This window comes from Polypterus senegalus, chromosome 2, assembly GCF_016835505.1.
Source record: "Polypterus senegalus isolate Bchr_013 chromosome 2, ASM1683550v1, whole genome shotgun sequence".
Classification (NCBI taxonomy): Eukaryota; Metazoa; Chordata; class Cladistia; order Polypteriformes; family Polypteridae; genus Polypterus; species Polypterus senegalus.
Window position 1 is genome coordinate 165321809 of NC_053155.1, and position 27232 is coordinate 165349040.

Here is a 27232-nt window from a genome sequence, read left to right on the forward strand (position 1 = left end):
TTTACAATATCTAGACTCATTCTCAACAAGCATATCTTCCTCATGTGTCTGGGACAATGTTATTACAGTCCTTAAAATCAATTAAATGCCATTTGTGAAAACTCTTCTTTTATAATGTTATGTTTAAGTACAATAATGTAATGTATATAGTTCCAGTTATAATTATAGTCTGTAATTTATTCTTCTATTTTTAAATTGTGCATTAGCTTCAAAACACCTATTTCTGTTTAAGATATTTATTTCATGTGTACTATTAATATAATTACTACTACTACTACTATTACTTATAACATATTAAAGTATGACCTAATCAAGTGTAAATACCTTGTGTGCAATTTGCACATGATTAGTTTGCCATTACTTTGGTATATTTTGCAGTGGTTCCCAAACTCGATTCTGGGGACCAACTGTGGCGGCAGGTTTGTGTTCCAACCAGATTCACAATCGGTGATAGTATTCGATAACAACTGATCCCATTTAATTAGCTGGTCTTTTTTTTTACTTTTCTCTTATTCTGCATTCAGACAACCACAACAATATGGTTTTTACATTTATAAGACATTTAGAAATATTTCTATGCTTTTCTCAAGCTATAAATGCTTAACTCTCTTTTGTTGTTTTCCTATTATTTTCCCCTTTTCCTGTGTAGTTTGCTCGCTTTATTTAACCCTAATAATGACAATTAACAACCAAGACAGCAGACACCCGGAATGATGAAAGCAGCAATGAGTTCAGTGTCAGATTCGCTAATTAGTAAATAACCAATTAAATAACCAGAACACCTGCAAAAGCAGAACGAAAATGAGGTTGAAAATACTGTGAAAGACTTTAAAAACACTACATGTTCCCCATATAACCGCTTATTGGATTTTAATTAAAAAAATCTACCAAACTTAGTTTGTAATTTTTACAATTAACTCCAAAACACAGAAACTAGGAAATAATGACTCACTTAATTAGGCTAAGAGTCCAATGAAAAACAGAAGCTGGTTGGAACAAAAACCTGCAGACACAGTGGGCCCCCAGGATCGAGTTTGGGAACCCCTAGTCTATTGTATTAAACCAGTGCATATGTGTTTTTTACATACATTGCGCATTTATTTTGATATGGTGTTCTTTTTGGGGTGGGCAAAATCTTGCCTAGGGCTCCATATCGTTTTCGATCGGCACCGTTTTCAAATTACCAATTACTGCAGTTTGCAATTTAAATTAAATTTTAATCCAAAGCAACTGACAATTCATAGTGCTATTTTTCCATATTAGAGCAGTGGTCCTCTAAATGCCTCGGTCGGGGTCTCTCTTTTCTTTAGATGTTAAGATTGTACTATGTCTAGCCGCCTAATAAAGCTATCACATTAAGTAAACATTGCAAAATGGAGTAATCTCATATGTACTATTTTTCATATTGTCATATTGTCATATTTTTATGAATACAATGCATGTTTATACAATTCGACCGTTCACTTTCAAATTCACTCAAACCAGTTTACGATCGCGGAGGGTCGGACATAAAGTTAAGCGCTTATGCGATAGATATAGCTAGCTAAATTAATGGGGAAACTAGGTCTACATTACGTTGGTTGTTGCCCCCTAGCGGGCTTTCATATCGTATTACTCCTTGACCGTTTTAGAAAGGGAGGAGCTGACGGTACAGACGTAATGTCCGTCGCCATGTACGAGTAGGTAGGCGAAATCGTTTTTCCGGGGAGCTGTGTGGTCAAATAGGAAACTACAGAATAATTTGAAGAGGTAAGTATACAAATACATTTATGAAAGAAGAGAAGGAAGAATCATTATAACAATTGACGAGGAATGGAGGGGGAATTAATGCAATTGAATGTCATAATAGAACGTAGCAGAAAATCGCAAAACTCCGTTTACTTCTAAAAGTCTTCTCCAGTCTATATTTAGCTATGGTCCTAGACCTTGTGACAAAATGACATTGTGGAATCGGAGCAGCTTGTGGAATTCCCGTTCATTTAAACACGTTTGCGATTTAATTTGATCAATGTTGTTTTTCATGCTTCTATGCTGATTGTTTACATGGCCTGTCTTCTTTTCAGTGTCATCACTGCCGGTAGTGTTACATTACGATATATGGGGCTGGTGACCTACTCACAATGAACGAATTACATTTAATTAACTGAAAATAATCGGTGCAGCGGAAATTTGTATCGGGAATGAATGGCGGATGGCATCTCCATTTGCATTATGTAGCATTTCTCACTTCCTACTTGCCTTCTGTATCGACAGGTTATCCAACCGCAGAGGTGCCAGCGATGGCTTTCAGCAAAGGCTATCGAGTATACCACAAATTGGATATAACTCCTTACAGCGTGCTGGTGGAAGCGAGGAACCGCGAAGAATGTCTTCTCTTCGAATCGGGAGCGGTGGCGGTGCTGTGTAAGTGTCGCGTCTCTCAAAATAATGACATATGACTGACTATACTAGACGCCTGAATTCTGTCACCTCTTCGCAAGCGGTCAACCGACTAGCTAATAATCAGCGTTTTGTAAAGTTTGTGTGCTTCATATTACAGTTATTATTTGTGTTCCATGTCCTAACGTATCTGCACTATTTTATTTCTTTGACTCATGTCACATGTTATAAAAGTAGCCACATCTTGGTAATCAAGGTTTAGTCGTCAATTATTACATAATTCAATACTGATGTAATGCAGCTTGATTCAATTACTAGAAAAAAAGTATCTTTAGTAGTGTTTTAGCAGTTATTATTTATTAATTATTGTTTTTGAAAGGAAAAGTGATGGTGCAGTGGCATCTTCAGGAGACCAGACTTGTCTCAAGGGACAGTCAGTGTCATTGTGAAGTTTATATGTTCTCCCATTGTAATTTCTTTGGCTCATCTCATTTCCTTCCATGTTGCAAAGATGTGCTAGGTTAAGTGACAACTATAAACTTGCGTTACGTGAAAGAGGATAGGGTACTTTTTGCTGTTAAAGTAGGCTTTAGCTTTTCACTAAAATTGCATTACAAAACTGTGTTAAAATTAAAAGCTCTATTACAGATCAGGGAATGGTTGGATGAACGGAACATTTGTTAAATGGACAGATTTCAACTGTAATAGAGATGAGTAAAGAGAAAGCTTATGTGGAAAAGTGGGAGTGTTTTGAGTTATCACAAAACCCAGAATAACACCAAGGAGGTCAAAAGGAGAATCATTAGGCAAATCATTCCAGGAAGAGGAAAGCTTTGGAAAATCAAAATATTAAGTACTAGAACACAACAAACATCCTACACTGTCCAGCACCTTTCTAATAAAGGTCATGTTGCTTTAAGAATCTCTGGATTGACTTGTTCAGGTTTCTATTCTTTGCACAGGCATACTAACTTTCCCTTTTTACCTTCCTTGTCCCTCTTCATCGCCTGTTATCCTTTTGCCATTAGAGTGCTTATATTTTAATTTCTCCAGACTCAACCCTAGTTTCGAGGTGTTTTTAACCCACTTAACTAATTTCACTTCTAAAGTAGCTCTAGAACAACTTCTAGGGTCAGTGTTGACCCTTTACTTTTTCCAGGGATACCAGGCTAGAGATCTCTCTAGTAGTCTCTGGTATTCTTGCACTCCTGAACCACCAGGAAGTTTTAAATGGATGTACTACCTTTCTGGTAAGGTGATTAGGCAGTCTTGTCCAGAGTTGACATGTTTTTGCTGTAGTGCCGACTCTGCCGTTATCCCTTCCGAGGCATCCTCCACATAAGCCCAGTTGCACTTGAGAAGTATCCATGCCATTGGTGAATTGTGTTGGCAGGGACATATATGAGAATAATTCTGTCCTGTACAATCTCCGTACCTCTGTAGTTGTGGCCATAACTGGGGTCAGTATTCATAAGTAGTGAGGTGTGTATAATAATAATAATAATAATAATAATTAATAATAATACATTTTATTTATATAGCACCTTTCCCATGCTCAAGGCACTTACAGAATATAAGAAAGAACAGCAGGGTATACAGTGTATAGCATTGTACAAACCAAATAAATAAATAAAGAAGATTAAGACAGTAAATTCAGAGAAAGCCTAACAGACAACAGAATTTATGGTCTAGCACGCACACACAGGTTACATGAGCATCTTGACAGAGAGGTAAACTGAGAGAAAGGGAATGAAGTCAAGCAGAGCTAAAAGCCTGCCTGAACAGATGAGTTTTGAGTTTGTTTTTTAAAAGAATTCATGGAATCAGCTGACCTGATTAATTTCGGTAGGTCATTCCAGAGTCTGGGCGCTATATAGCTGAAGGCCCTGTCACCCATGGAGTATATATTAGTGTGGGGCACACAAAGATTGCCAGAATCGGAGGACCTTAGTGGGCAGGCAGTTGCATAGTGTTTGAGAAGGTCACTGATGTAGTTTGGCGCAAGGTTATTTAAGGCTTTGTAGGTTATTACTAGGATTTTATATTCGATTCTGTAAGACACAGGGAGCCAGTGAAGACGGAGCAGGATGGGTGTGATGTGCTCGCTGTTGCTGGTTCGAGTAAGGACTCTTGCAGCCGATTTTTGAATAAGCTGAAGCTGTGATATAAGATTAGAAGGGGCACCAGCCAACAGCGAGTTACAATAATCTATGCGGGATGTGATAAAAGCATGGACAAGTTTCTCAGCATTAGAAAAGGAGAGGAAGGAACGAACACGACATATGTTACAGAGGTGAAAGTAAGAAAGTTTCTTAATGTGATTTATGTGGGTGGAGTAAGAAAGGGTGGAATCAAAAATGACACCACGATTCTTTGCAGTAGAGGCAGGTCTGATGAGATCACCACCAAGATTGACTGGGAAGGAGCTCATTTTATTAATTTGCATTTTAGTCCCAATTTGCAGGAGTTCAGTTTTGTTGCAGTTTAATTTGAAAGAGTTCTGCTCCATCCTGGTTTTAATTTCACTAAGGCAGGTTGTGAGCTGAGAAAGCTCTGATGAAGTTCCACTTTTAACATTGAAGTAGAGTTGAGTATCATTTGCATAAAAATGAGGGCTGAGGACAGAGCCCTGAGGAACTCCTTGTGTGACTGGCACCAAGCTGGATCTTTGTTGCCAAGACTAACAGACTCTTGCCTATCAGTCAGATAGGATTTGAACCATTGGAGGGCAGTGCCAGAGATACCCAGCATGTTCTCCATTCTGGACAGTAGAATGTCATGTCTGACAGTGTCAAATGCTGCACTGAGGTCTAATAGAATTAATATGCTGGTTTGTCCAGAGTCTGCTGCCATAAGCAAATCATTGGTTACCCGTAGCAGAGCAGTTTCACAGCTGTGCTGTGTCCTGAAATAGGACTGAAAGGGTTCCATCAAGTTATTAATGGTTAAGTAATTGGTGAACTGGGAGGCTACAACACGCTCAAGAGCTTTTGACAGGAAAGGTAAGTGGGAAATAGGCCGGAAATTGTTAAGATTGTCAGCATCAAGACCAGACTTTTTTAACATTGGGGTTACAGAAGCGATTTTAAAAGTGAGCAGCACAGAGCCAGTGTCAAGGGATGAGTTTATTATTGTTGTAACAGTCGGGATTATGGCATGAAGGCAGGATTTAAGTAGTGTACTGGTGATGGGGTCCAGTACACAATTAGTCGGTCTCATCTTACAAAGCAGGTCATTAACAAAAGCAGATGTGACTGGTGAGAACTTAGAGAAGGAGCTGGATGGAGTGCGAAAACAGGGAGTGATATAAACAGATGATGTATTTATGTTAGTTGAATTATTTAGATCTTTAATTTTGTTACGGAAAAACTGGATCCTCACAGACTTTAGAAGAGGAGGTAGTTGGGCCAGATGCAGGTTTGAGTAGTTTATTAACTACAGAAAACAAAACCCCTTGGGTTATGGTGGCCACTTTCTATTATTCTGCCATAGTGGGTGTTCTTAGCAGCAGTTAGTGCTTCTCTGTAAGCTCTTTGGTGGTCAGAGAAAGCCTGGATGTGCACGGTGAGGCCAGTCTTACGTGACATTCTCTCAAGACGTCGCCCAGCTGCTTTCATAGATCGCAATTCTGAATTATACAAAGGAGCTGAACGTTTAAAGGAGCTGTTTTATCTAATGCTGAATGAAGGGCTGAGTTATACTGGTCAACAAGACTATCTAGTGTTGACGGAATAGGTGCAGACAGTAAAAGATCAGAAATGGATCCAGAAAGGATAGAGGGACAGATATTTTTAAGGTTTCTGTAAGAAATTTGTCGTTTACAGGTAAGAGGAGGTAAAGGCAGTGAGACAGTGAAAAACTGCTTTATGAGTCCCAAATCAGTGCTGTAAATGTTGGCAACAGATAGTCCAGAAGTGCAGATCAGATCCAATATATGACCACCAGAGTGGGTGGGAAAATCAACATGTTGTGTCAAGTCAAAACAGTCCAGTAAGGATAGGAATTCATTTCTCAGTTTAGATGTAGTAGTGTCAATATGGATGTTGAAATCACCAAGAAGGATAATTCTCTGAGAGTAAGAGCTTAGGTGGGTTAAAAGTTCAATCAGATCAGATAAGAAGGATGCATTGTATTTTGGGGGACGATAAAGAACAATGAGTGAGACAGGACCTGTTTCCGTTATTAGTTTAAGAGCCAGGCACTCAAAAGACAGTGGACAGTCAATTGGGATTCGTTTGATATTTAAGTCTGCTCTGATAATTACCGCTAGCCCACCTTCTTTTTTAGAGCTACGAGGTTCTGTATGGAAAGTGAAACCAGGTGGAGTCTCCTCCGTGAGAGAGGTCAATTCGTTTTGGTTTTTGCCAAGTCTCCGTTAAACACAGTATATCAAGTTTGGTGTCAGTGATGAGTTCTGAAAGCACCAATGCTTTGCCATTAAGAGATCTTAAGTTAAATGGTGCAATATTAGTTAATGAGGCATCTTTTTGCACAGAGCCGTAATCGGGGTTTATTTCCACACAGTGTAAATCTGGCACACTGATACTTGTATTTACAGGGCCATGAGAAGGAAGGCTTATTCCTGAGCAAATGCTGCCGGTTGTCTTTTCATTCGCAGCCTGGCGGTGACCTGACCTGCGATGTGTATATTTTGAGCACTGCAAAATGCTGGAGTCTTTTAGGATCTTCCAATCAGACCATTTGCTCTGGACAAACTGTTTAATAAGAAGGAGTTTGTCATGAGAGTATTTTAGCATGATACTTGGCAATACTTATCTGAAAAGCAGTGGAGAATCAGCACAGCATAGCGGAACCATTAGGACAGGCGGGTGTGGTTGCGTAGATGAGGTGAACGGCGATAGCAAAGCAGCAGAAAGCATAACAGGTATGAAGAAGACTGTATGAAATGAATGGATGACAAAGCAATTGCAGAAGAACAAAGTATGTTTATCAAAAAGCTGGTGTGTGTGTGTGTGTGTGTATGTGTATATATATATGTGTATATATATGTGTATATATATATATATATATATATATGTGATATTGTATATATATATATATATATATATATATATATATATATATATATATATATGTGTATATATGTGTGTATATATATATATGTATATATATATGTATATATATATATGTGTATATATGTGTGTATATATATATATGTATGTATATATATATATATATATATATATATATATATGTATATATATATATATATGTATATATGTGTATATATATATATATATATATATATGTATATATGTGTATATATATATATATTATATATGTGATATATATATTATATATTTTGTATATATGTGTTTTATTATATATGTTTTGTATATATAAAAATATATAATATGTGTAAATTGAAATGTATATATATTTTGTATATATAATATGTGTTTTATATATATATTATTATATATGTGTTGGGATTAAAATATAAAAAAAATATATAATATATATATATATTTTATAAAATATATATATATATATTCAATATATATATATAATATATAATATAGTTAAAATATATAAAAATATATATATATATATATAAATTTTTATATATAATATAATTTGTTATTATATATAATTTTTAAAAACACATAAAAATAAAACCCCACATATATACCTATATAAAAAATAAAACACATAAAAAAAATATAAATAAAAAATTTTTTAATAATAAATATATATATATATTTTAAATAATATATTATATTATATTTGAAAAATTTTAAAATATTAAAATTAAATATATGTTTTAAAAATATATAAAAAATATATAAAAAAATGGTTTATTATATATAAAAAAAAATAAAAAATGGTTTATAATATATAAAATAAAAAAATTTATATATAATAATAATAATAATAAAATAAAATATAATTTTAAATATATATATAATTTTAAAAAAATAATATATGGGATATATATTTTATTTTAAAATTATGTAATAATATATAAAAATATATTGGTGTTTTATATATATATATAATATTTTAAAAATAAATATATATTATAACAAATAATAAGGGTTTTAAAAAAAAATATATAATAAAATAATATATATAATATATAATAAAAATAAATATATATAATAAGGAAAAATACAAAATAATTAAAAAAAATAATAAATTAATAAAAATATAAATAAAATAAAAAAGGGGAATAATAAAAAAAAAATAATTAAAAAATAATAAAAAATATATATAATAAAAAATATAAAAAAAAAATGGGGGTAAAAAGGAAAAATAAAAAATGGAAAAAAAAAAATAAAAAAAAAATTTAAATAATAAAATTTAAAAATTTTTAATAAAAATAATATATTGTGTGTTTTTAAAAATTTTAAAAATAATAATAATATATGGTAAAAAATGTGGGGCCCCCCAAAGTGTGTGTAAAAAAAAAATGTAGTGTGTGATAAAAAAAGTAAAAAAAAAATTAAAAAAATAATTTTAAATAAAAATAATTAAACATAAAAATTATAAAAAAAATGTGGGAAAAAAAAAATTAAAAAAAATTAATAAAAAAAATTAAAAAAATTATACATGCCCCCCAAAACCACACAATTTTAATTAAAATTATTTTGGTAAAAAAAATTTGTATATCACCATAAAAAAAAAAATATTTTTAACACATAAAAAAAAAAAATATGTATATAAAAAAAAATAAAATAATATAATTATAAATAAATGTGTGTGTTATATAAAAAAATTAAAATAATAATAATATATAAATGTGTGTTATAATATATAATAAATAAAATAATATGTGTGTGTAAAAAAAAAAAAAAATAAACTAAATTTTAAAAAAAAAAAAAAAAAATAAATGGAAAAAAAAAAAAAATTAATTTTTAAAAAAATGTGGGTAAAATATAAAAATAAATAATAAATGTGTTAAAAAATAATTATATAAAATAATGTGTATATTTTAAAATAATATATACTCTTTTCTAAAAATATAATTTAAAAATATATATAAAAAATAAAATTTTTAATATATTAAAAAATTATGTTTTGGGGGTTAAAGTATAAAAATAATATATAAAATAGGGGGATTTTAAATGTGGTGTAAAATAAAAATATAGTGTGTTAAAATTAAAAAAATTAAAAAAATATAAAGTGTTTGTGTTTTTAAAAATTTTTAATTTTTATTTTATATATATAATATATGTGTTAATAATAATAAATATTTTATATAAAAATAATATATAATATATATATATATTGTTTAAAATATATTTGTGTATATATTTAATATATATGTGTGAAAAAATATATAATATGTGTGTAAAAATATAATATATATATATGTGTATATATATATATATTTAAAATAAAATTTTATATATAAAAATATATAAAATATATTTTATAAATATATAATTAATATATACATAATTTATTTTTATTTTTATTTTAAAATTTTTACACACACCATATATATATATTAAACAAAAACATTATAAATAATAATTTTTACAAAAACACATAAAATATAAAGTGGATTCAATCCCATAAAATATTATTGCACACACAAAAATTAAACCCAAATTGCACACACACACACAAAAAAAATTATAAAAAAAAAAATTTTTTTGGTAATAATAAATTATTTTTGTGGAAAAAAATGTGGTATATAAAAAAAAAATAAAAATAAAAAAAAAATGTGAAAAAAAAAATTATTAAAAAAAAAAAATTATTATTGGGGTATAAAATTTATATAAAATAATATTTATTTTAAAAAAATAATAATGTGTCAAAATGTGTAAAAAAATATAAGTGTTCCCCCCCTCTGTGTGTGTGTGTTTTGTGTGTTCTTGGTGTGTTAAAATATGTGTGTTTTTTGTGTTTTGTGGTTTTTGTGTTCTTTTTTGTGTTTTTTGTGTGTTTTTCCCCTTTTTTTGTGTGTGTTTTTTTTTTTTCTTGTGTGTGTTTCCTCTTTGTGTTTTTGTGTGTGTTGGTGTGTTTTTTCATTTTGCCGTGTTTTTTTTGTGGTTTAATAATTTATGTGTGCATCAAAAACCCTTCCTCCTCCATGTGCCTCATATCCCCCTGTATTCCTTTTTAATATTTTCAAAATATATAATAATATAATGGTAATAAAGTGTTTTGTGTTTTTTGTGTGTGTTTTTCATTTTGGTGCTAAACTTTGTGTGTTTTTTATCATGTGTTTTTTGTGTTTTAAAGTGTTTTTGTGTTTTTGTGGTTTTTTTTTTGTGTTTTTTTGTGTTTTTTTTTTGTGTGTTTAACATTTTTTGTGCAGTTTCAATAAAATTTTGTGTGTATTTTTTTGTGTGTTTTTTCAATTATATTATATGTGTGTAAAAATAAAGTTGTAAAAATATTAATGTATTTATTAAATATATATATTATATGTGTGTTTATAAAAATGTGCTTAAAATAGTAATAATTTAAAAATTGGGTTAAATAATATTATGTATTATTATTTTGTTTTCAAAAGTGTGACAAATAAATATGTGTATTTTTTTTGGTAAAAAAATTTTGTTAAATTGGTGTTTAATATTTTTTATTATTTGTGTTTTGTGTGTTTTGTGTTAAAAAATAAATAAATAATATAAAAATTGTGGTAAAATAAATAATTTAAAATTTTGTGTTATATATTTTATATATTTGTGTTATATTTGTTATATATATATATTGTGTTAAATATTATTAATGTGTGTAAAATAAAATATATATATATAAAAAATAATATAAAAATAAAAAAAAATATTGTGTGTAAAAATAAAAATAATATGGTTTGTGTAAAAAATTTTTAATATATAAATATACACATAAATAAAAAAAACACACATATAAAAATTTTATATAAAAAATAAAAATATAAAACACAACATATATATAATTTTTGTACAAAACACACATTAAAAAATATATGTATTCTGCCATAAAAATATTATATAATACCAAAACAAAACCATATATAAAAAGTCACACACACACACATATATAAAAAAAATATAATAAAATACACACAACAACATAAATATAATATTTTAAAATTTTACACATATAATATTATAAATAATAAAATAAATGTTTTGGTGTAAAATAATATTTTTATGGTTTTTTTTAAAATATATATATATAAAATTTTTTTGTGTATAATATAATAATGGGGTGTTTTTGTGTATAATAAATAAATATGTGTTTATATATTTTATAAAAAAATATATTTTATAAAAAATAATTGTGCCTTTTAAATTAAAAATAAATATGTGGGAAAATAAAAATAATATAATGTGTTAAAAAAAAATGAAAAGAAAAAAAAATGTGGTGTGTGTGGAAAAAATGTGCCCCCAAATGGTGGCCCCCCCCCCTGTGTTTTTTTTTTGTGCTTTTTAATTTTAAAATTTTGTGTTTTTTTTTTGTGTGTTTTTTTTGTGTTTTTTTGTGTGATAATAATAATTTTTAATTTAAAATTTTCATATAATATTAAAATTTAAAATTTTTACCAATATTATTAAAAATATTTTTAATTTGTGCCCTATTGTGTGTTTTTATTTTCGTGTTTCTAAAGTGTGTTTGTGTTTTTTTTTTCACTAAAAGGGTTTGGCCGCCCCCATTATGTTTTGTTTTGTAAAAAAAATTTTAAAAAGTGTAAAATTTGTTTAAAATTATGGTATTTTTGGTATATTTAAATAATGTGTTTTAAAAATTAATTTAATAATAAAAATAAAAAAAATAATTTTTTAAATAATAATTTAAAGTGTTTTGAAAAAAAATGTGTTTGTGTGTTGCCAAAAACCCCCAAATAAAGTGTTTGTTTGTTTGGTTTTGTGTTGGTTTATAAAATGGGGTTTTTTTTTGTGTTTTTTGTTTGTTTTGTATATATATATATATATATATATATATATATATATATATATATATATATATATATATATGTGTGTGTATATATGTATGTGTATATACACATTATATATATAATCTCCGTTCCAGACCCTTTGACTTATACCAAACAAATTTTTCCCATAAGAAATAATGGGGAAAATGATTAATCCATTCCCATGAAAAAAAAATAAATCCTATTGCTATTGGCATATTATACATTGATGGGGTTGTATAAAATAATTTAAACACTGCTTAATACTAAAATACATAAATACAAAAGCAATTAGATGAAAAAAATGAAAATTTTACCTCACTTTACTTTTTAATAACATCTTTGTTTTTCACAATCAGATACCGGCGTTCTCGGCAAACGGTATGCAACAGCCATGTCCCGGATAATGCATGCCACCTTCATACTTTTCAACAATCAATTCAAATTTACATGAAAAAAACCCACAAAATCACGTTGTGACAATGCAGGTTTGCTGTATGCTCCCATCTGCTGCCAGGGAGCCTTGAATCCTACACCATCGGTAATGTGCCTCGCTGCTAACCTCATTGGTAACAACAAAGCAAGGGGATGGTGAAAAAGTGCAAAGTGCTTTTATTAAAACAATTAACAAAACAAGGTGTTCAAATTAAAGTGCAGTCTCCAAAGTTCCAATAAATAATCCATAAAATCAGAATTGAAACGTGGAGGTTAAAAAACAATAGAAAAAAGTCTTCTTAAAAACAACAAAGTCAAAAGCAAGAAGCATTCTTTTAAAAAAAAAAAAAGCCCGTGCCTGCTTCCCAACTGGGGAGTCGCCCTACTTGCCGCTGACCTTCGCTCTGCCTGCTTCAGCCACTTTATCCATGCGCGCTCTCGCTCGCTTGCTGCCTCTCTCTCGCATCCGTTCTTTTTACTCTCCTTCAAGCCAAGGCGCTTCTGTTTATCAAGATAAGCAGCCCTCTCTCTCTCACTCACTCCACCTCTCGTCTTTTTTTTCATTTTACTGCCCTTCTAGCTGACTCGCGCTTCTGTTTATCAAGATAAGCAGCCCCAGGAACAATCATGAATGCGGACGGTCCCTCACAAGTGCACTTTGGTGAGAAACGCCCACATCGTTAATCGCCCTGACAACCTTCAGCCACATAACCACCATGCCCCCTCACCAAGCTGCGAAGGTGATTATTTATTTTAAAGCTGGACTTTGACAGGAGCTGTGGACCCTCTATATTACACACGGAAAGTTCACAGAGAGTTATAGCTGGTTGTTAACTGAATGCTAGCAACTGGCGCACTAACGCTCGTGGGCAGTCGTGGCTTTGTCTCTAGAGAGGTAAACAAGGTTAGCACGCGAGTCGTATTCCAAACAAAGGTCGTACACCAAGCAAAATTTTTTGTGTCCAAACTGGATGTATACCAAGTTGGACTTATTCCAAAGCAGACGTATACCGAGGTACCATTATATAATATGATATAATATAATATAATATAATAATAAATATATATAGTCAGAACTAGTAACGGCCTTAATTTGGGTTGAGGATCGTCCAGTGTCTTGACGGACAGCCAATTGGATCCTCCGGCTCAGTGCTGGTGAAATTTTTTTGGGTCTTCCACTTGACTTTTTTGTTCCATAACCCTCAGGATCATTTAAGAAATTCCAAATGACTGTCTTACTGTGTCCCACCTCAGCAGCGATGGCGCTGGCAGAGAGACCCTGCTTATGCAGTTCAACAACCCACCACGCTCAAAAAGGGAGAGTTTTTTGCCTTTGCCATCAGAACGCAGGACTACCTGACAGAAAATGACAATGAATCCACATCTTTGCACAGATTTGGCCTTTTAAAGGCATGTGGTCCTAAAATCTTGATCAGCTGTAAAACAGCCTGTTTCAATTCAATCGTTATTTTTAATTAATTGAATGCTCAAAAAATGTGTTGTCTCGCTACCATTTCTTCTTGTTGCATGTTGAAGCTCTACTTGGAACCTTGTTAAGATCCAACCATGCAAATTTTTTGCCATTTTTCAAGTGGTCTTAAACTTTTGATCGGGACTGTATGTGTGTGTGTGTGTGTGTGTGTATATATATATATATATATATATATATATATATATATATATATATATATATATATATATGACAGCATCAGTCACAACAGTGACAATACAATTACATTGACAATCATGTTACGTTATTTTCAAAATGTTTTTTTTTTTCATTACTTCTTTAACACACTACTTCTCCGCTGCGAAATTTGAATAAGGCTCATTCAGAGTCTATGACCCCAACCTCCCCCAGCATGCAGGAAAAGCTCTTTCGGAAGGTTGGAATTGAAAGTCTTCTGGATGGGGCCCTCCATCAGATGTTCCCAGTCCAGCCTTATTACTCTCTTGTGTTCTCCAGGTCTGACATCTCTGCCCCTTTCTTCACCTGAATGTTCAGAATATGGCCACAAATCTGATGATACAATTATAAAATCGATCATATTTCTTTGACTTTGGGTGCTCTGGTACCAAGTACATTTATGAGCCAACTTATGTTTGAACATGGTGTTCGTTATGGACAAACCATGCCTAGCACAAAACGCCAGCTGGGTTTAGAAACAGCGATGCTATTCCTTCCAATCACACCTCTTCAGGTGTCTCCATCAATGTCCATGTGTGTGTTGGAGTCTCCAAAGGAGAACTATCGAGTTCCAAGCTGGGACTCTTTCCATGAATCAGGGATTCTAGTGTTAATTTAATTGGCAATTACAGCTTGGTCCCTATTTGAATGTGGGTGTGTTCATGGGTGGCCAATACCATTGATTGGTGCTGTGTCCATGACTGGTTCCTATCTTGTGCCTGATACTACAGCGATAGGCTCTAGCTTTCCATGACCATGATTTGAATTAGACAAAGTTAAAAATGTTGTGTTTTGGCAGTAGTTTTAAGATGTAGGAAAGGAATTTGTAAGGTGAATGCTTGTTCTTTCTTTAAAATTACCTAAAAACCAAGGGCATAAATAGAAGCAGATACATATTGTACAAGTTTTACAAATATTTTCTTCATAATAAGATAGTAGTCTTTAATGACCATTAAATCTTGACATGAAATATTCAGCAAAAAGGGGGTTTATATATAAATTGATCAGCTGTTTTGGTCTGCACAGCCTGTTTTGTCAAAATTCTTGTTAACTTTAATTGTATTATTGGGCACTTTAACTGCTTACCCTGATCAAAAGATCTTTAAGGTCAATAACATAGTCAAAACATACCGTAGTTTCTCAATCCATGGCACTTGGCTGTATGTTATTCTTCCAGAAACACAATGATATGTGGCATCATGAATTTTCTATGAAGCATTTTGAGACTTTTTAATGTTTGAAGTTGATTTTTTTTTGGCTCTATTTTTATGTGTCATGTCATTTACATTTTTAAAGCACTTAAAGAGCAGATTTACAGGGGGCTGGAGCCTATCCCAGCTATCATAGGGTGCAAGGCAAGAAGAAACCCTAGACAGTCTGTTAGTCCATTGCAGGATGAACAAATATACATACTGTACACACTAAGGCCAATTTAGTATCACCAATTTACCTAACCTGCATGTCTTTGTGTGTTTTTAATATCATTGTCTTACATGAAAAAAAAACAAATTGAATTTTTTTTCAGCGTAATTTTTAAGTGCACCATGCAGTCTTTTGTTAATCTATATGATTGGATAATGGAAGGCAATCCTTAACAACACAAGAGGGACTACAATTTATGTCATGAACATGTGCTTATACTGTACATTCCAGTGCTAGTACTTTGTCTGAGATTATTATATATTTGAGCTGAGAACAAGTGCTGTTTTAGTGATTTAGCGCCTGGCATTCTGGTTTATGATTCATAGCTTTCTCACGTCAATTTCACTCTCTGTCTTAATGTTTTGGCTTCAGTAGAGTAATAGTCCAGTGAATGACTGCTTGAAACTTGTTGCTTTTTAGTCGTCTTGTTTTTATAGCTGATCATAGTCTGTTGAAAAACATTGTCACTTTTTAGTTTATTTGCCAAAAGACACATATACATTACCTTGTCTGTCGCTTATTGCCTCTTACAATTACAATTAATTTCTTTCTTTCTTTTTCTGTCTGTCAGTAGACCATTGAAGGGGTCAATTTGGACTTAAAATGGCAGCGGGTTAGTGTCCAGCTATAGTCCAGCTGAACTGCTTCATGTTTTCCTGACAGTCATGACAGGATAGCCCATTTAAGCGGATGAATACTACCTTGGATAAGTGGTTATTCAATTGAAGGTCATGCATGTGCATACACCCACACACAATGATATTTTGACAAACCTAATTTGAAAAAAGTGGCAAAAATAATTTTAAAGAGATTTTAAGACAAAATATTCTGATTCATCTTGGTAATTACTAATTGTGGCATTGAACTTGTCTTATTAATATTTTGATTTTGTTAATATTTAACAAAGGACTGTTTTTCATTTAGAAAACAACAGAAAATGTCAGTAAACACATTTGGTATATGCACCTGGAAAGACAAATCACATAGTACATGGTGGTCATATTCTTTGTAAAAACTCATTGTAAAAATCCACTACACACCAAACCATTAATATTCCTTGGCATATTCTGGTGGAACGAGTCCGTGGCTAAAGCTGCTTGTGAGCAACATGTTTTTGAAAGAATCGACATTAGTCATGATGATAATTTTTCCTTCATCCTTTTCTCTATCATCTTCTCCCATTAACCTAGCGTCGGCCCTTATACAACTGACCTTCCTTATCATTTTATTCAATGTATATAGTATATTTGCTCGTTTCTGGTCCACCCAGCAGCACCAAAAAATAGCATGCTTTATTAGAGAGACTTGTTAAGCCTTTAATGAGCAAATACACTTCATTGACTGATTCTACTAATGTTGTAGAACTTAAAAGTTTATTATCATTTTATTCTGATGTCAAGTATGTTTGATTGTTTCTGCTAGACATAGTAGCACCAAGAAGTGGAATGCTTTTATTAGTGTGTTATTTTATGCCTTTAATGAGAAAATATACTTGACATCAGAAAATTCTTCACTTCAGAGGCGGATTTCTTAACTTGTGCTAATGTTCTAGAACGTTTTGTAGATTGCTCCCGATATCACTGTTTAAAATACATTAAGTGTTTCTATTAAATATAGTATCTTTTTATAAATTAAAGGAATACTCCATCCAAAAATATTTTTGTTACTTACACTATATAGTTTGTAGTTATGATCAAGAACTGTTTTTTTGATCTCATGTTTTCATGTTGAACAGAGAGAAAAAAGTTTATAATATAATAAAAGGCAATAGTGACTAATGGTGTACATCAGCAACAATATGAAAATTTGCCACTGGAACATCTTATATATCTTGATACATTCTTGTGTCACATCCATATGTTAGTTATTCAGTTTTATGTATGATACATGCAAAGTTGTTTTTTTTTTTTTTACTAAAATATTATTAAATATACAGTATATTTCTGGAACGATCAGCAACGTCATAAACAGGAAACCTAAAGCTTCATGGTAGTGGCTTTTTGAATTGAAGTTAGGACTCTTGACCAATAAATGAGTCACAATACAAATGAGTTTCTTTTAATGTTATTTTGGTAACTGTTTAATATACAGTACTGTGCAAACGAATTCACACATTTAATTGCATCATTAACATTTAGATGGACTTCGAAAGAGCTACACGTTCTGTTACAGTAACTTCACATTATATGACTGAAAAATGCTGCTTATCCTCTTAAGTTCTATAAACTTAGTTGTGCATAAAAGTTATACCAGGGATAACATGGCTGAGCTACTTGTCAGTGGGGAATGGGGAATTGAAGAAAAGGCACGCCTTTGTTAATCTCTAACAACTTTGCAAATGTGCTTGGTGTTTTAATAATGAAAGATTATGGTTGTAGCGGTCAGGCGCTGCTAAGATTTACGCCGGCAAGATGACGTGATTTATTTATTTTTATAGTGGATCCCAGGGACGTTCCAAGCCTTGGCTCGACCCGCACACACACTCACAAACAGAGACAAAATGCAGCACACTGGCAACTAACAGGAATTAAAGAATATAATGAAATTAAATTTTATATAAATGAGAACAATAATACCACCCTCGTACCCCTTTAGTGATATTACATTAAACATATAATCCCAAACACCACACAGCAACATCCATGGAATACCAAACCGGATGCAATGAAAGATGACGAGAGTTAAGTCCATTGATCTGTATGTTGAAAGGGTATGAAAAAACAGTCCTACCGGTAGACACTGTAAGGGTGAAGACGGATAGATGGTTCAGGAGCGCTCCTATACTTGCGGGAAAGCCGTGAATCCACAAACAGTCCTCAGCACACAGGTAGACAGACGATCCAAACCCCAACAACGAATACAATCCAGAACACCGTGATTAAATATGGCTAAATTAACAGATGACAATCCAACAGGTAAATGAAACACAAAATACAACAACAAAACACTTTTTTTCTTCCCTTGGCCACCTGCCCTCCTTTTAAACCCCTCTGACCACCTTTGATCCCAACAGCCCTTGCAGGGACTGCTGGGAGATGCAGTTCTAACTCATAGTAGCACTGCTACAATCCCCACCCCCAGGCCATGGTGTACGGCTGAACCAAGGCTTGCGGTTAGAGATGTTTACTGTGTCTACCTTCTTAGTCCCCAGCAATCCCCACTCTACTACATACAGTAGGTCACTGGACCCTTCTTTTGGACCACAGTTGCCAGGCTGAACCACTTCAAAGCCAGTTTAGCCATGAACTTATCAGAGGCTTTCTCCCAACCAAGAATTGTACAAGCTTATGTCTCTGGTTGTACGACTGAGACTGTCTATACTTGGACCTCACCATCCTCTCCTTTACCCATTGTGTGATTTGTTGTAAAATTTACAAGTGCTCATGTATCTGTGTCTGGTTCGGGTGGATTGTGCTCAGTTATTCTTTCTAGTGGACCATTTAGCCGTCTGTCTAAAGCTAACAATGCGGGGGTTTCACCTGCAACCTCGTGCACCGCCTTGTTCAATGCAAACCATAGCTCAGGCAGCCACCTTGTCCAATCCTGATGGTGGTCTCCGACGAAGGATGCTATCATTCAACCGCTCAGTGCGATTAGATTGGGGATGGTATGCTGTTGTCTTCCGGTGAACCACCCCTCATTGTTTCCAAAATTCTTTGGCCTCTGAGCAGGTAAACTGCGGGCCCTGGTCTGTGATGATATTTTTTGGCACTCCCCATTGGATAAATATCTCATCCTTCAGGATGGAACATATCTTCTTGGCTGTGGCATTAGCCATAGGGAATAGTGCTACCTATTGGGCAAAATAGTCCACAACCACCATCGGGTAGGTCTTCTGGTCCTTACTGGCAGGAAATGGTCCCATTAGGCCTAGGCTCTCCCCCGGGGTAGTGATGGTTACTGGCTGAAGCTGTTCCGAGGGGAGACCAGGTGGGGTTTTGTATCACTGACAGGTGGTACAAGTCGGGACATGGGACCAGACATCTTTGTGCATCATTGGCTACCATGCCACCTCCAGGATTTTAAACAGAGTCTTTGTATGTCCAAGGTGACCACTGGATCGGGCTATCATGGTAATACTGTAGGAACTTGGGCACTACCAACTGATAATGGTAACTCCGATCTTTTGTTGGAACACAGCGATAGAGTGCTCCTTGAAGTTCCCTATAATGTATGCAGTCAGGCCTCCCCACTGGGCCCTCTCTCAACCCCTGACATATAGGACTGTCTGCTTGAGACTTAACGATTTCCTGCATGTTCAGGGTAAGATTAGGCCAAGGATTAGAGACCGATACTGCACATACCACCGGTGCAGGCTCTAGAACCTGTGATAATGCATCGAGCACAACATTAGCACAGCCCTTTCGATAGCACACCTTGAACGTGAACTGTTGGAGGCGCAATACCCACCTGGTTAGCCTAGACGTGGTCTTAGGGCAATTGAATGCCCAGGTCAGAGTCCTATGGTCCGTATAGATTTCAAATGAAGTTACCTCCAGGAAGTGACTCCACTTCTCCATGGCCCACACAACAGTGAGGCATTCCTTCACTGTGGTGGAATAATTATACTCTCTGCCCTTTAGTGACTGTGAGGCATAGGCCACAACTCACTCCACTCCTTGACTTGAGAGAGAACGGCGCTGAGCCCAACGTCACTCGCATCATTGTTGACCTGTAAGGTTAATGATGGATCAGGCTTACCAGGACTGGTGGTGATGTCAGTGCCTGTTTGAGTCTTTCGAAGGAGTCTTGGCACGCAGGCGACCACTCCCAAGAGTATCCCTTCCTCAGCAGCTGGAACAATGGGGCAGTGATGTCGGCAAACCCATGTACAAATTTATGGAACCACCCAGCCATCCCCAGGAAGCGTTGACGACTTTTTACCTCCTGGGGCACTGGGTAGTCCAAGATGGACTTAATTTTCTTTGGGTCCACCCAGACCCCATCTGCCGACACCACATCACCGAGGTAGGACAGATGGTCCTGTAGAAATCTACACTTCTTGGTGTTGAGTGTAAGATGAGCCTTACGCAGTTGCTGGAAGATGTGGTCCAGGTCCTTTAGGTGTTGTTGGACAGATGGGGTGAATACAATGATGGCATCTATGTAAACAAATCGGGTCTTTCCAATCAGCTCCCGGAGGACCTGTTCCATTAGCTGTTGGAATGATGCCCCAGCATTTTTAAGTCCAAAATGGCATCACCCGAAACTGGAACAACACCTCCGGGTTGATGACGGCGGTCTTCTCCATGCTACTCTTCCCGATCCTCACCTGCCAATACCCAGACTTCAAATTTAGGGAACTGAACACCGCTGCCCCATGCAAAGATGCCATGAATGAGTGACATGGGGTAAGCATCCAAGGTTTTCTTGTTTGCTGAATGCCGTGTTCAGGAATCCCCGCAGATTGGCTCCACTCCGAGGGTGCAGCTCCACGAACATGTCGACCTCCTCTACAAAGTCGACAATACCCGTGGGTGCACACTGGGGGGCCAGCTTAGGAAACTCCATTCATGGCACTGCAACGGACAAGGGCGTCTGCACCTGCCTCCTGATCTCCTCAAATTTGCTTCCAGGCGCTGCACACACCGCGCAAAGGACTGTTCAAGACACTGCGTCCTCACAACGACCTCGCCAGAAACTTGGGCGGCCGTGCCATCAATTAGGTCATGGACAGTTTCATCTCGCTTGAGAAAACTGAGGGAGATGTCGTCAACCCCCATTTCTAGCTGTTCTAGGCGCAGCGTCAGGTCTTGCCGAAGCCGTCCCTCGCCGGTCTCGGGCTGCTCCTGCCTGGAGACACACAAGGTATCCAGCAGGCTCAACTCCTCCTCGAGAGGGGCTCTGATTGTTACAAGACTTGGCCTAGGCAGCGGACGCATATCAACCAGCAGCCCACTCAGTTCAAGCTCCTCGCCCTGCACTGCACTTTCAACAGACATGCTTCAGTATGGGTGCAAGTGAAGTCAGACTAGAAGGAAACGTAAACAGGAACCTGGCTCGCCAAAATCTGTAGCGGTCAGGTGCCGCTAAGATTCACACCGTCAAGATGACCGTGATTTATTTATTTTTATAGTGGATCCCAGGGACGTTCCCAGCCTTGGCTTGACCCGCACACACTCACAAACAGAGACAAAATACAGCACACTGGGAACTAACAGGAATTAAAGAATATAATGAAATTAAGTTATATAAATGAAAACAATAATACCACCCTGTACCCCTACGTTGATATTATTTTAAACATACAATCCCAAACACCACACAGCAAAGTCCATGGAATACCAAACCGGATGTAATGAGAGATGACGAGAGTAAGTCCAGAGATCTGTATGTTGAAAGGGTATGAAAAAACAGTTCTACCAGTAGACAGTGTAAGGTTGAAGACAGATGAATGGTTCAGGAACGCTCCTATACTTGCGGGAAAGCCATGAATCCACAAACAGTCCTCAGCACACAGGTAGACAGACGATCCAAACCCCAAAAACGAATACAATCCAGGACACCGTGATTAAATATGGCTGAATTAACAGAAGGTAAAAACACCTTTTTTTTTTTCTTCCCTTGGCCACCTGCCCTTCTTTTAAATCCCTCTGACCACCTTTGACCCCCAACAGCCCCTGTAGGAACTGCTGGGAGATGCAGTTCTAACTCCTAGTAGCACTGCTACATGGTTTTGACTCCAAGCTGCAATAATAACTATGGAGACAACATGGCCCCACCTGGGACATCATAGGTGTATGAGAGTAAGGGGAAATATCCAATGAAATAAAAAGTAAATTAATCTGATGGGCAGTAATTAAACCAGTAACATCTGCTTAAAAAACAAGTGTACTAATCATTGCACTACTACTGCTGTCGTAGCAGTTTTTCATTTGCTCATATTGTAGAACAATGGTTCTCAAGTTTGTTTTTTGAGTACTCAAACAAAAAAAGTCGATTTAGTTCAATTTTGTTGTTTGTATATAGTATTTAATGAAGGTCAATTTACCAATCAGTGGCATGTCATTCTTTCTTTTCTTTACCAGCTGCTATATTTAGCAATCTTTTTTTGAAGCTCTGGTGCTTAAAATAATTAAATAATTCACAATACAAATTACAAATTGTAACAAATTGAACCATAGCACATAAATACACAAGTATGCCTCATTGAAGCCTGCAGAACAGCTCCATTGACAGCCTCTGAGTGCAGCTATAGATGCAAGAATGATACAGTATTATGATTCCACATCACCACCATCTAGCTAGCTCTGCTCCAGACATACTGCTGCACTCAGTTCCGCAGGCTACACGTTAGGTTTTATAGTCAATCCAAGGTGTAATTAGCACGACTTTGATAATGAGTGTGTGTTAGTGCTAGCAGTGTATCATTACCTAGCCATGAGATTGTGGGCCTGAGAGAGGACATTAGTATTGCCATGGAGGAATCCTTACTGGTGGAGGAAAGATGAATGGCTGAAGACTAAGAACTCACTGGCTCATCATGGCATTTCTGTCTGAAATTGCCACATCAGGCGTTGACGCTGCACCTTTATTAGTTTGTGGCGTCTCTTTTCTGAAATAACTGAGCAGTGTTATTTTCTGAGCACTTTTTTTACTCATATTGGTAAAACGTTTGGAAAAAATTAAGTACCTATGAATAAGACTTTTGAGTGGGAAAGTGTGAGCCTGTTGGATATTCAATGCACACTTGCACTAAGGCAGGGCAAGATATGAACAAAAAAAGGAATGGCAGATGGGCCACAGTGTGACAAAACTTTTGCTCAGGACACAGTGTGTGCTGCAAGGGTTTCTGCACACTTTTTTACAATATGTACGTAGGTCCAAATATGAGGAAATATAATAACGGCGGATGGAGTCACTTTACCAAAATCCTCATTAATGCAGAAAAAAAATTTTTCTTCTGGAAATTGTGTGATGCAAAGATTTCTGCACACTTGCAATATAGATGCAGGTCCGAATATGAGCAAATATAAAAATGGCAGATGGGGTCACTTTAACAGCCCTTGAGTTTGACACATATGAACTAAATAAAACTTGAAAAGATATATTTTTTCAAATGTGATCGCACAATTCAGATAGAGTTGACGCGCACTACAGCCTGCATGCCTCAATAAGTCATCCTCCCCTCGCTCTTACTTTTTTACCGTTCATCTAATGAATACACTGAGTATGGCTTTACCAAAACAATCATTGATGGCGAATAAATTATCCATTATTCGTGTATGTAGATCGGGATATATATATATACCCGCGTATCGCAGCGGAGAAGTAGTGTGTTAAAAAGCTAGAAAAAGAAAAGGGAACATTTTAAAAATAACGTAACATGACTGTCAATATACAGTATTTGTTTTGTGAGTGTTACTGAGTGTTGCTGTCATCAAGGATTTGATTATCATTATTTCTTTCAATCTGGTTAATATTTGTAGGATGTGTTGTGTTCAAGTTACATTCCGTGTTTGTCAATCGTTGTAAAGATGACAGGTTTCATTCATCGATTCGTTTCTTACTGCATCAATAAACAGCTCATCTTCTTCTTTATCTGAGAGCTGACACACTGCATGCACGGGTTTTTTTTACACTGTCTTCTTTTAGCGGGACATTGACTTTTTCCAACGTGTGCTTTGTTTCCGCAGTAGTTGGATTTATGAATATGCTTATATGTATCAGACGCTTCATATTTTTTGCTGCCTTTTCAATTGTGTAATTCGGTTTTTGTTCAGCGCTCTTTGGAACTGTTGCTTTTTATCTGTGCACTGTGTCAGTTCACGTGAGCCACTCGGTGTACATGCATCGAAGGTTCCCAGCTGTGCTGGTGCCATCTCGTGCTATGTCCATGGCTGTATTTAATGTTACCTTAGTCCTGGCACTTAAAACTTTCTCTCGCAGTTTCGCTGAGTTTGTGTCAAACACCACCCTGACCATCTCATCTTCCTCTCCATAAGCACAGTCCTTCACCCGTGAATATTTACCCGTGGCAGTTTGCTATTGGATTGCTGCTGACGGACGGCCTTATATGGGCAGGCACTAAATTACAAACGCCAGCGGCAGCCTGTCTATGAACTTAAAGTGTAGGTTTACATCGTGCTTTGTTTCCGAAGTAGCAGAACTCATGAATATGGTTGTATATGTCACTCGCTTGCTTTTATTGTTTCGCTGCCATCTCAATTATATAATGCATGTTTTCTTCAGCGCTTTTTTGAGGTCTTCCTGGTTTTCTATGTACTGCGTGATTACGTGGGAGGCGTGATGATGTCACACGAAACTCCGCCCCCACGGCGTTGAAGCTTATCTCCATTACGGTAAATGGAGAAAACTGCTTCCAGTTATGACCATTACGCGTAGAATTTCGATATAAAACCTGCCCAACTTTTGTAAGGAAGCTGTAAGGAATGAACCTGCCAAATTTCAGCCTTCCACCCACACGGGAAGTTGGAGAATGAGTGAGTGAGTGAGTGAGTGAGTGAGTGAGGGCTTTGCCTTATATTAGTATAGATAGATATATATAAATATAAACTGCTCAAAAAAATTAAAGGAACACTTTGAAAACACATCAGATCTCAATGGGAAAAAGAAATCCTCCTGGATATCTATACTGATATAGAGTGGGTAATGTTTTAGGAATGAACGGATGCCACATCGTTTGATGGAAATGAAAATGATCAACCTACAGAGCCCTGAATTCAAAGACGCCCCAAAAATCAGAGTGAAAATATTATGTGGCAGGTTAGTCCATTTTGCCAAAATTTAATTGCAGCAACTCAAAATTGTACACAGCACTTTGTAATGCCCTTGTGTTCTTGTATACATGCCCGACAACATCGGTGCATGCTTCTAATGAGATGACAGATGGTGTTGTGGGGGATCTCCTCCCAGATCTGGACCAGGGAATCACTGAGCTCCTGGACAGTCTGAGGTGCAACCTGGTGGCATTGGATGGACCAAAACATAATGTCCCAGAGGTGTTCTATTGATTTAGGTCAGGAAAGTGTGGTGGCCAGTCAATGGTATCAATTCCTTCATCCACCAGGAACTGCCTGCATACTCTCACCACATGAGGCCAGGAATTGTCGTGCACCAGGAGCCACTGTGCCAGCATAGGGTCTGACAATGGGTCCAAGGATTTCATCCTGATACCTAATGGCAGCCAAGGTGCCTTTGTCAAGCCTGTAGCGGTCTGTGTGACCCTCCATGGATATGCCTCCCCAGACAGTCATTAACCCACCACCAAACTGCTCATGCTGAATGATGTTACAGGCAGCATAATGTTCTCCATGGCTTCTCCAGACCCTTTCACTTCTGTCACGTGCTCAGGGTGAACCTGCTCTCATCTGTAAAAAGCACAGGGAACCAGTGGTGCATCTGCCAATTCTGGTAGTCTATGGCGAATGCCAATCGAGCTGCATGCTGCTGGGCAGTGAGCTCAGGGCCCATTAGAGGACATGGGGCCCTTGGGTCACCCTCATGAAGTCTTTCTGGTTGTTTGGTCAGAGACATTCACACCAGTGGCCTGCTGGAGGTCATTTTGTAGGGCTCTGGCAGTGCTCATCCTGTTCCTCCTTGCCCAAAGGAGCAAATGCTGGTCCTGCTGATGGGTTATGGACCTTCTATGGCCCTCTCCAGCACTCCTAGAGTAACTGCTTGTCTCCTAGAATCTCCTCCATGCCCTTGAGACTGTGCAGGGAGACACAGCAAACCTTCTGGCAATGACACGTATTGATGTGCCATCCTGGAGAAGTTGGACTACCTGTGCAACCTCTGTAGGGTCCAGATATCGCCTCATGCTACCAGTAGTGACACTGACTGTAGCCAAATGCAAAACTAGTGAAGAAACAGTCAGAAAAGATGAGGAGGGAAAAATGTCAGTGACCTCCACCTGATAAACCATTCCTGTTTTGGGGGTCATAACCCCTTCTGCTACTTAACAGACCAGATTAATATCCCATAAGTTTCATTGACTTTATGCTATACTCTTTTTACTACAAGTAAAATTCAAGTCCAGTGTGAAAAGTGCCAGAGAGCTGGCCGAATCCTGGTTATCAAATGAGAACGCCTTCAACAGACACTTGGACATTAATCCAGCATATGCAAACTTAAAGACATATTGATAATAAACAAGAATTTTTACATCCAATACACGACCACACTGACTTAGAAAATGTAATTTTTTGCTATATATTGCCTTTGATTCTTGTTAAGTCTAAGCATTACTCTCTGATGAAGACCCTGGGCAGAGGTTGAAAGCTCAGGAATTAAAAAAAAAAAAAAAAATGCTTTTGACACATGATTCATTTTCTCCCTTAGTGGATCTCCAGCTGCAAATATGCAAACCGTATCACAGACCTTCTCTTCCATTCGTATATATGTGTGTTTGAGAGAGAGAGAGAACACCTCGGAACGTCAGCGTCGGATACATTCAGTTTGTTATTCAGACT

The 27232-nt window shown here is 35.7% G+C and overlaps 1 protein-coding gene across 1 annotated transcript in view; it reads left to right on the forward strand.

Annotated features, from left to right (window-relative positions):
• Window positions 1-1657: 1657 nt before the first annotated feature.
• synj1 (synaptojanin 1) overlaps window positions 1658-27232 on the forward strand; it is a 488307-nt gene continuing 462732 nt past the window's right edge. The window contains exons 1-2 of the mRNA XM_039746285.1: window positions 1658-1749; window positions 2254-2403. Coding sequence (XP_039602219.1) covers window positions 2280-2403 — 124 coding nt within the window. The 5' untranslated portion in view covers window positions 1658-1749; window positions 2254-2279. The remainder of the gene's footprint in view (window positions 1750-2253; window positions 2404-27232) is intronic.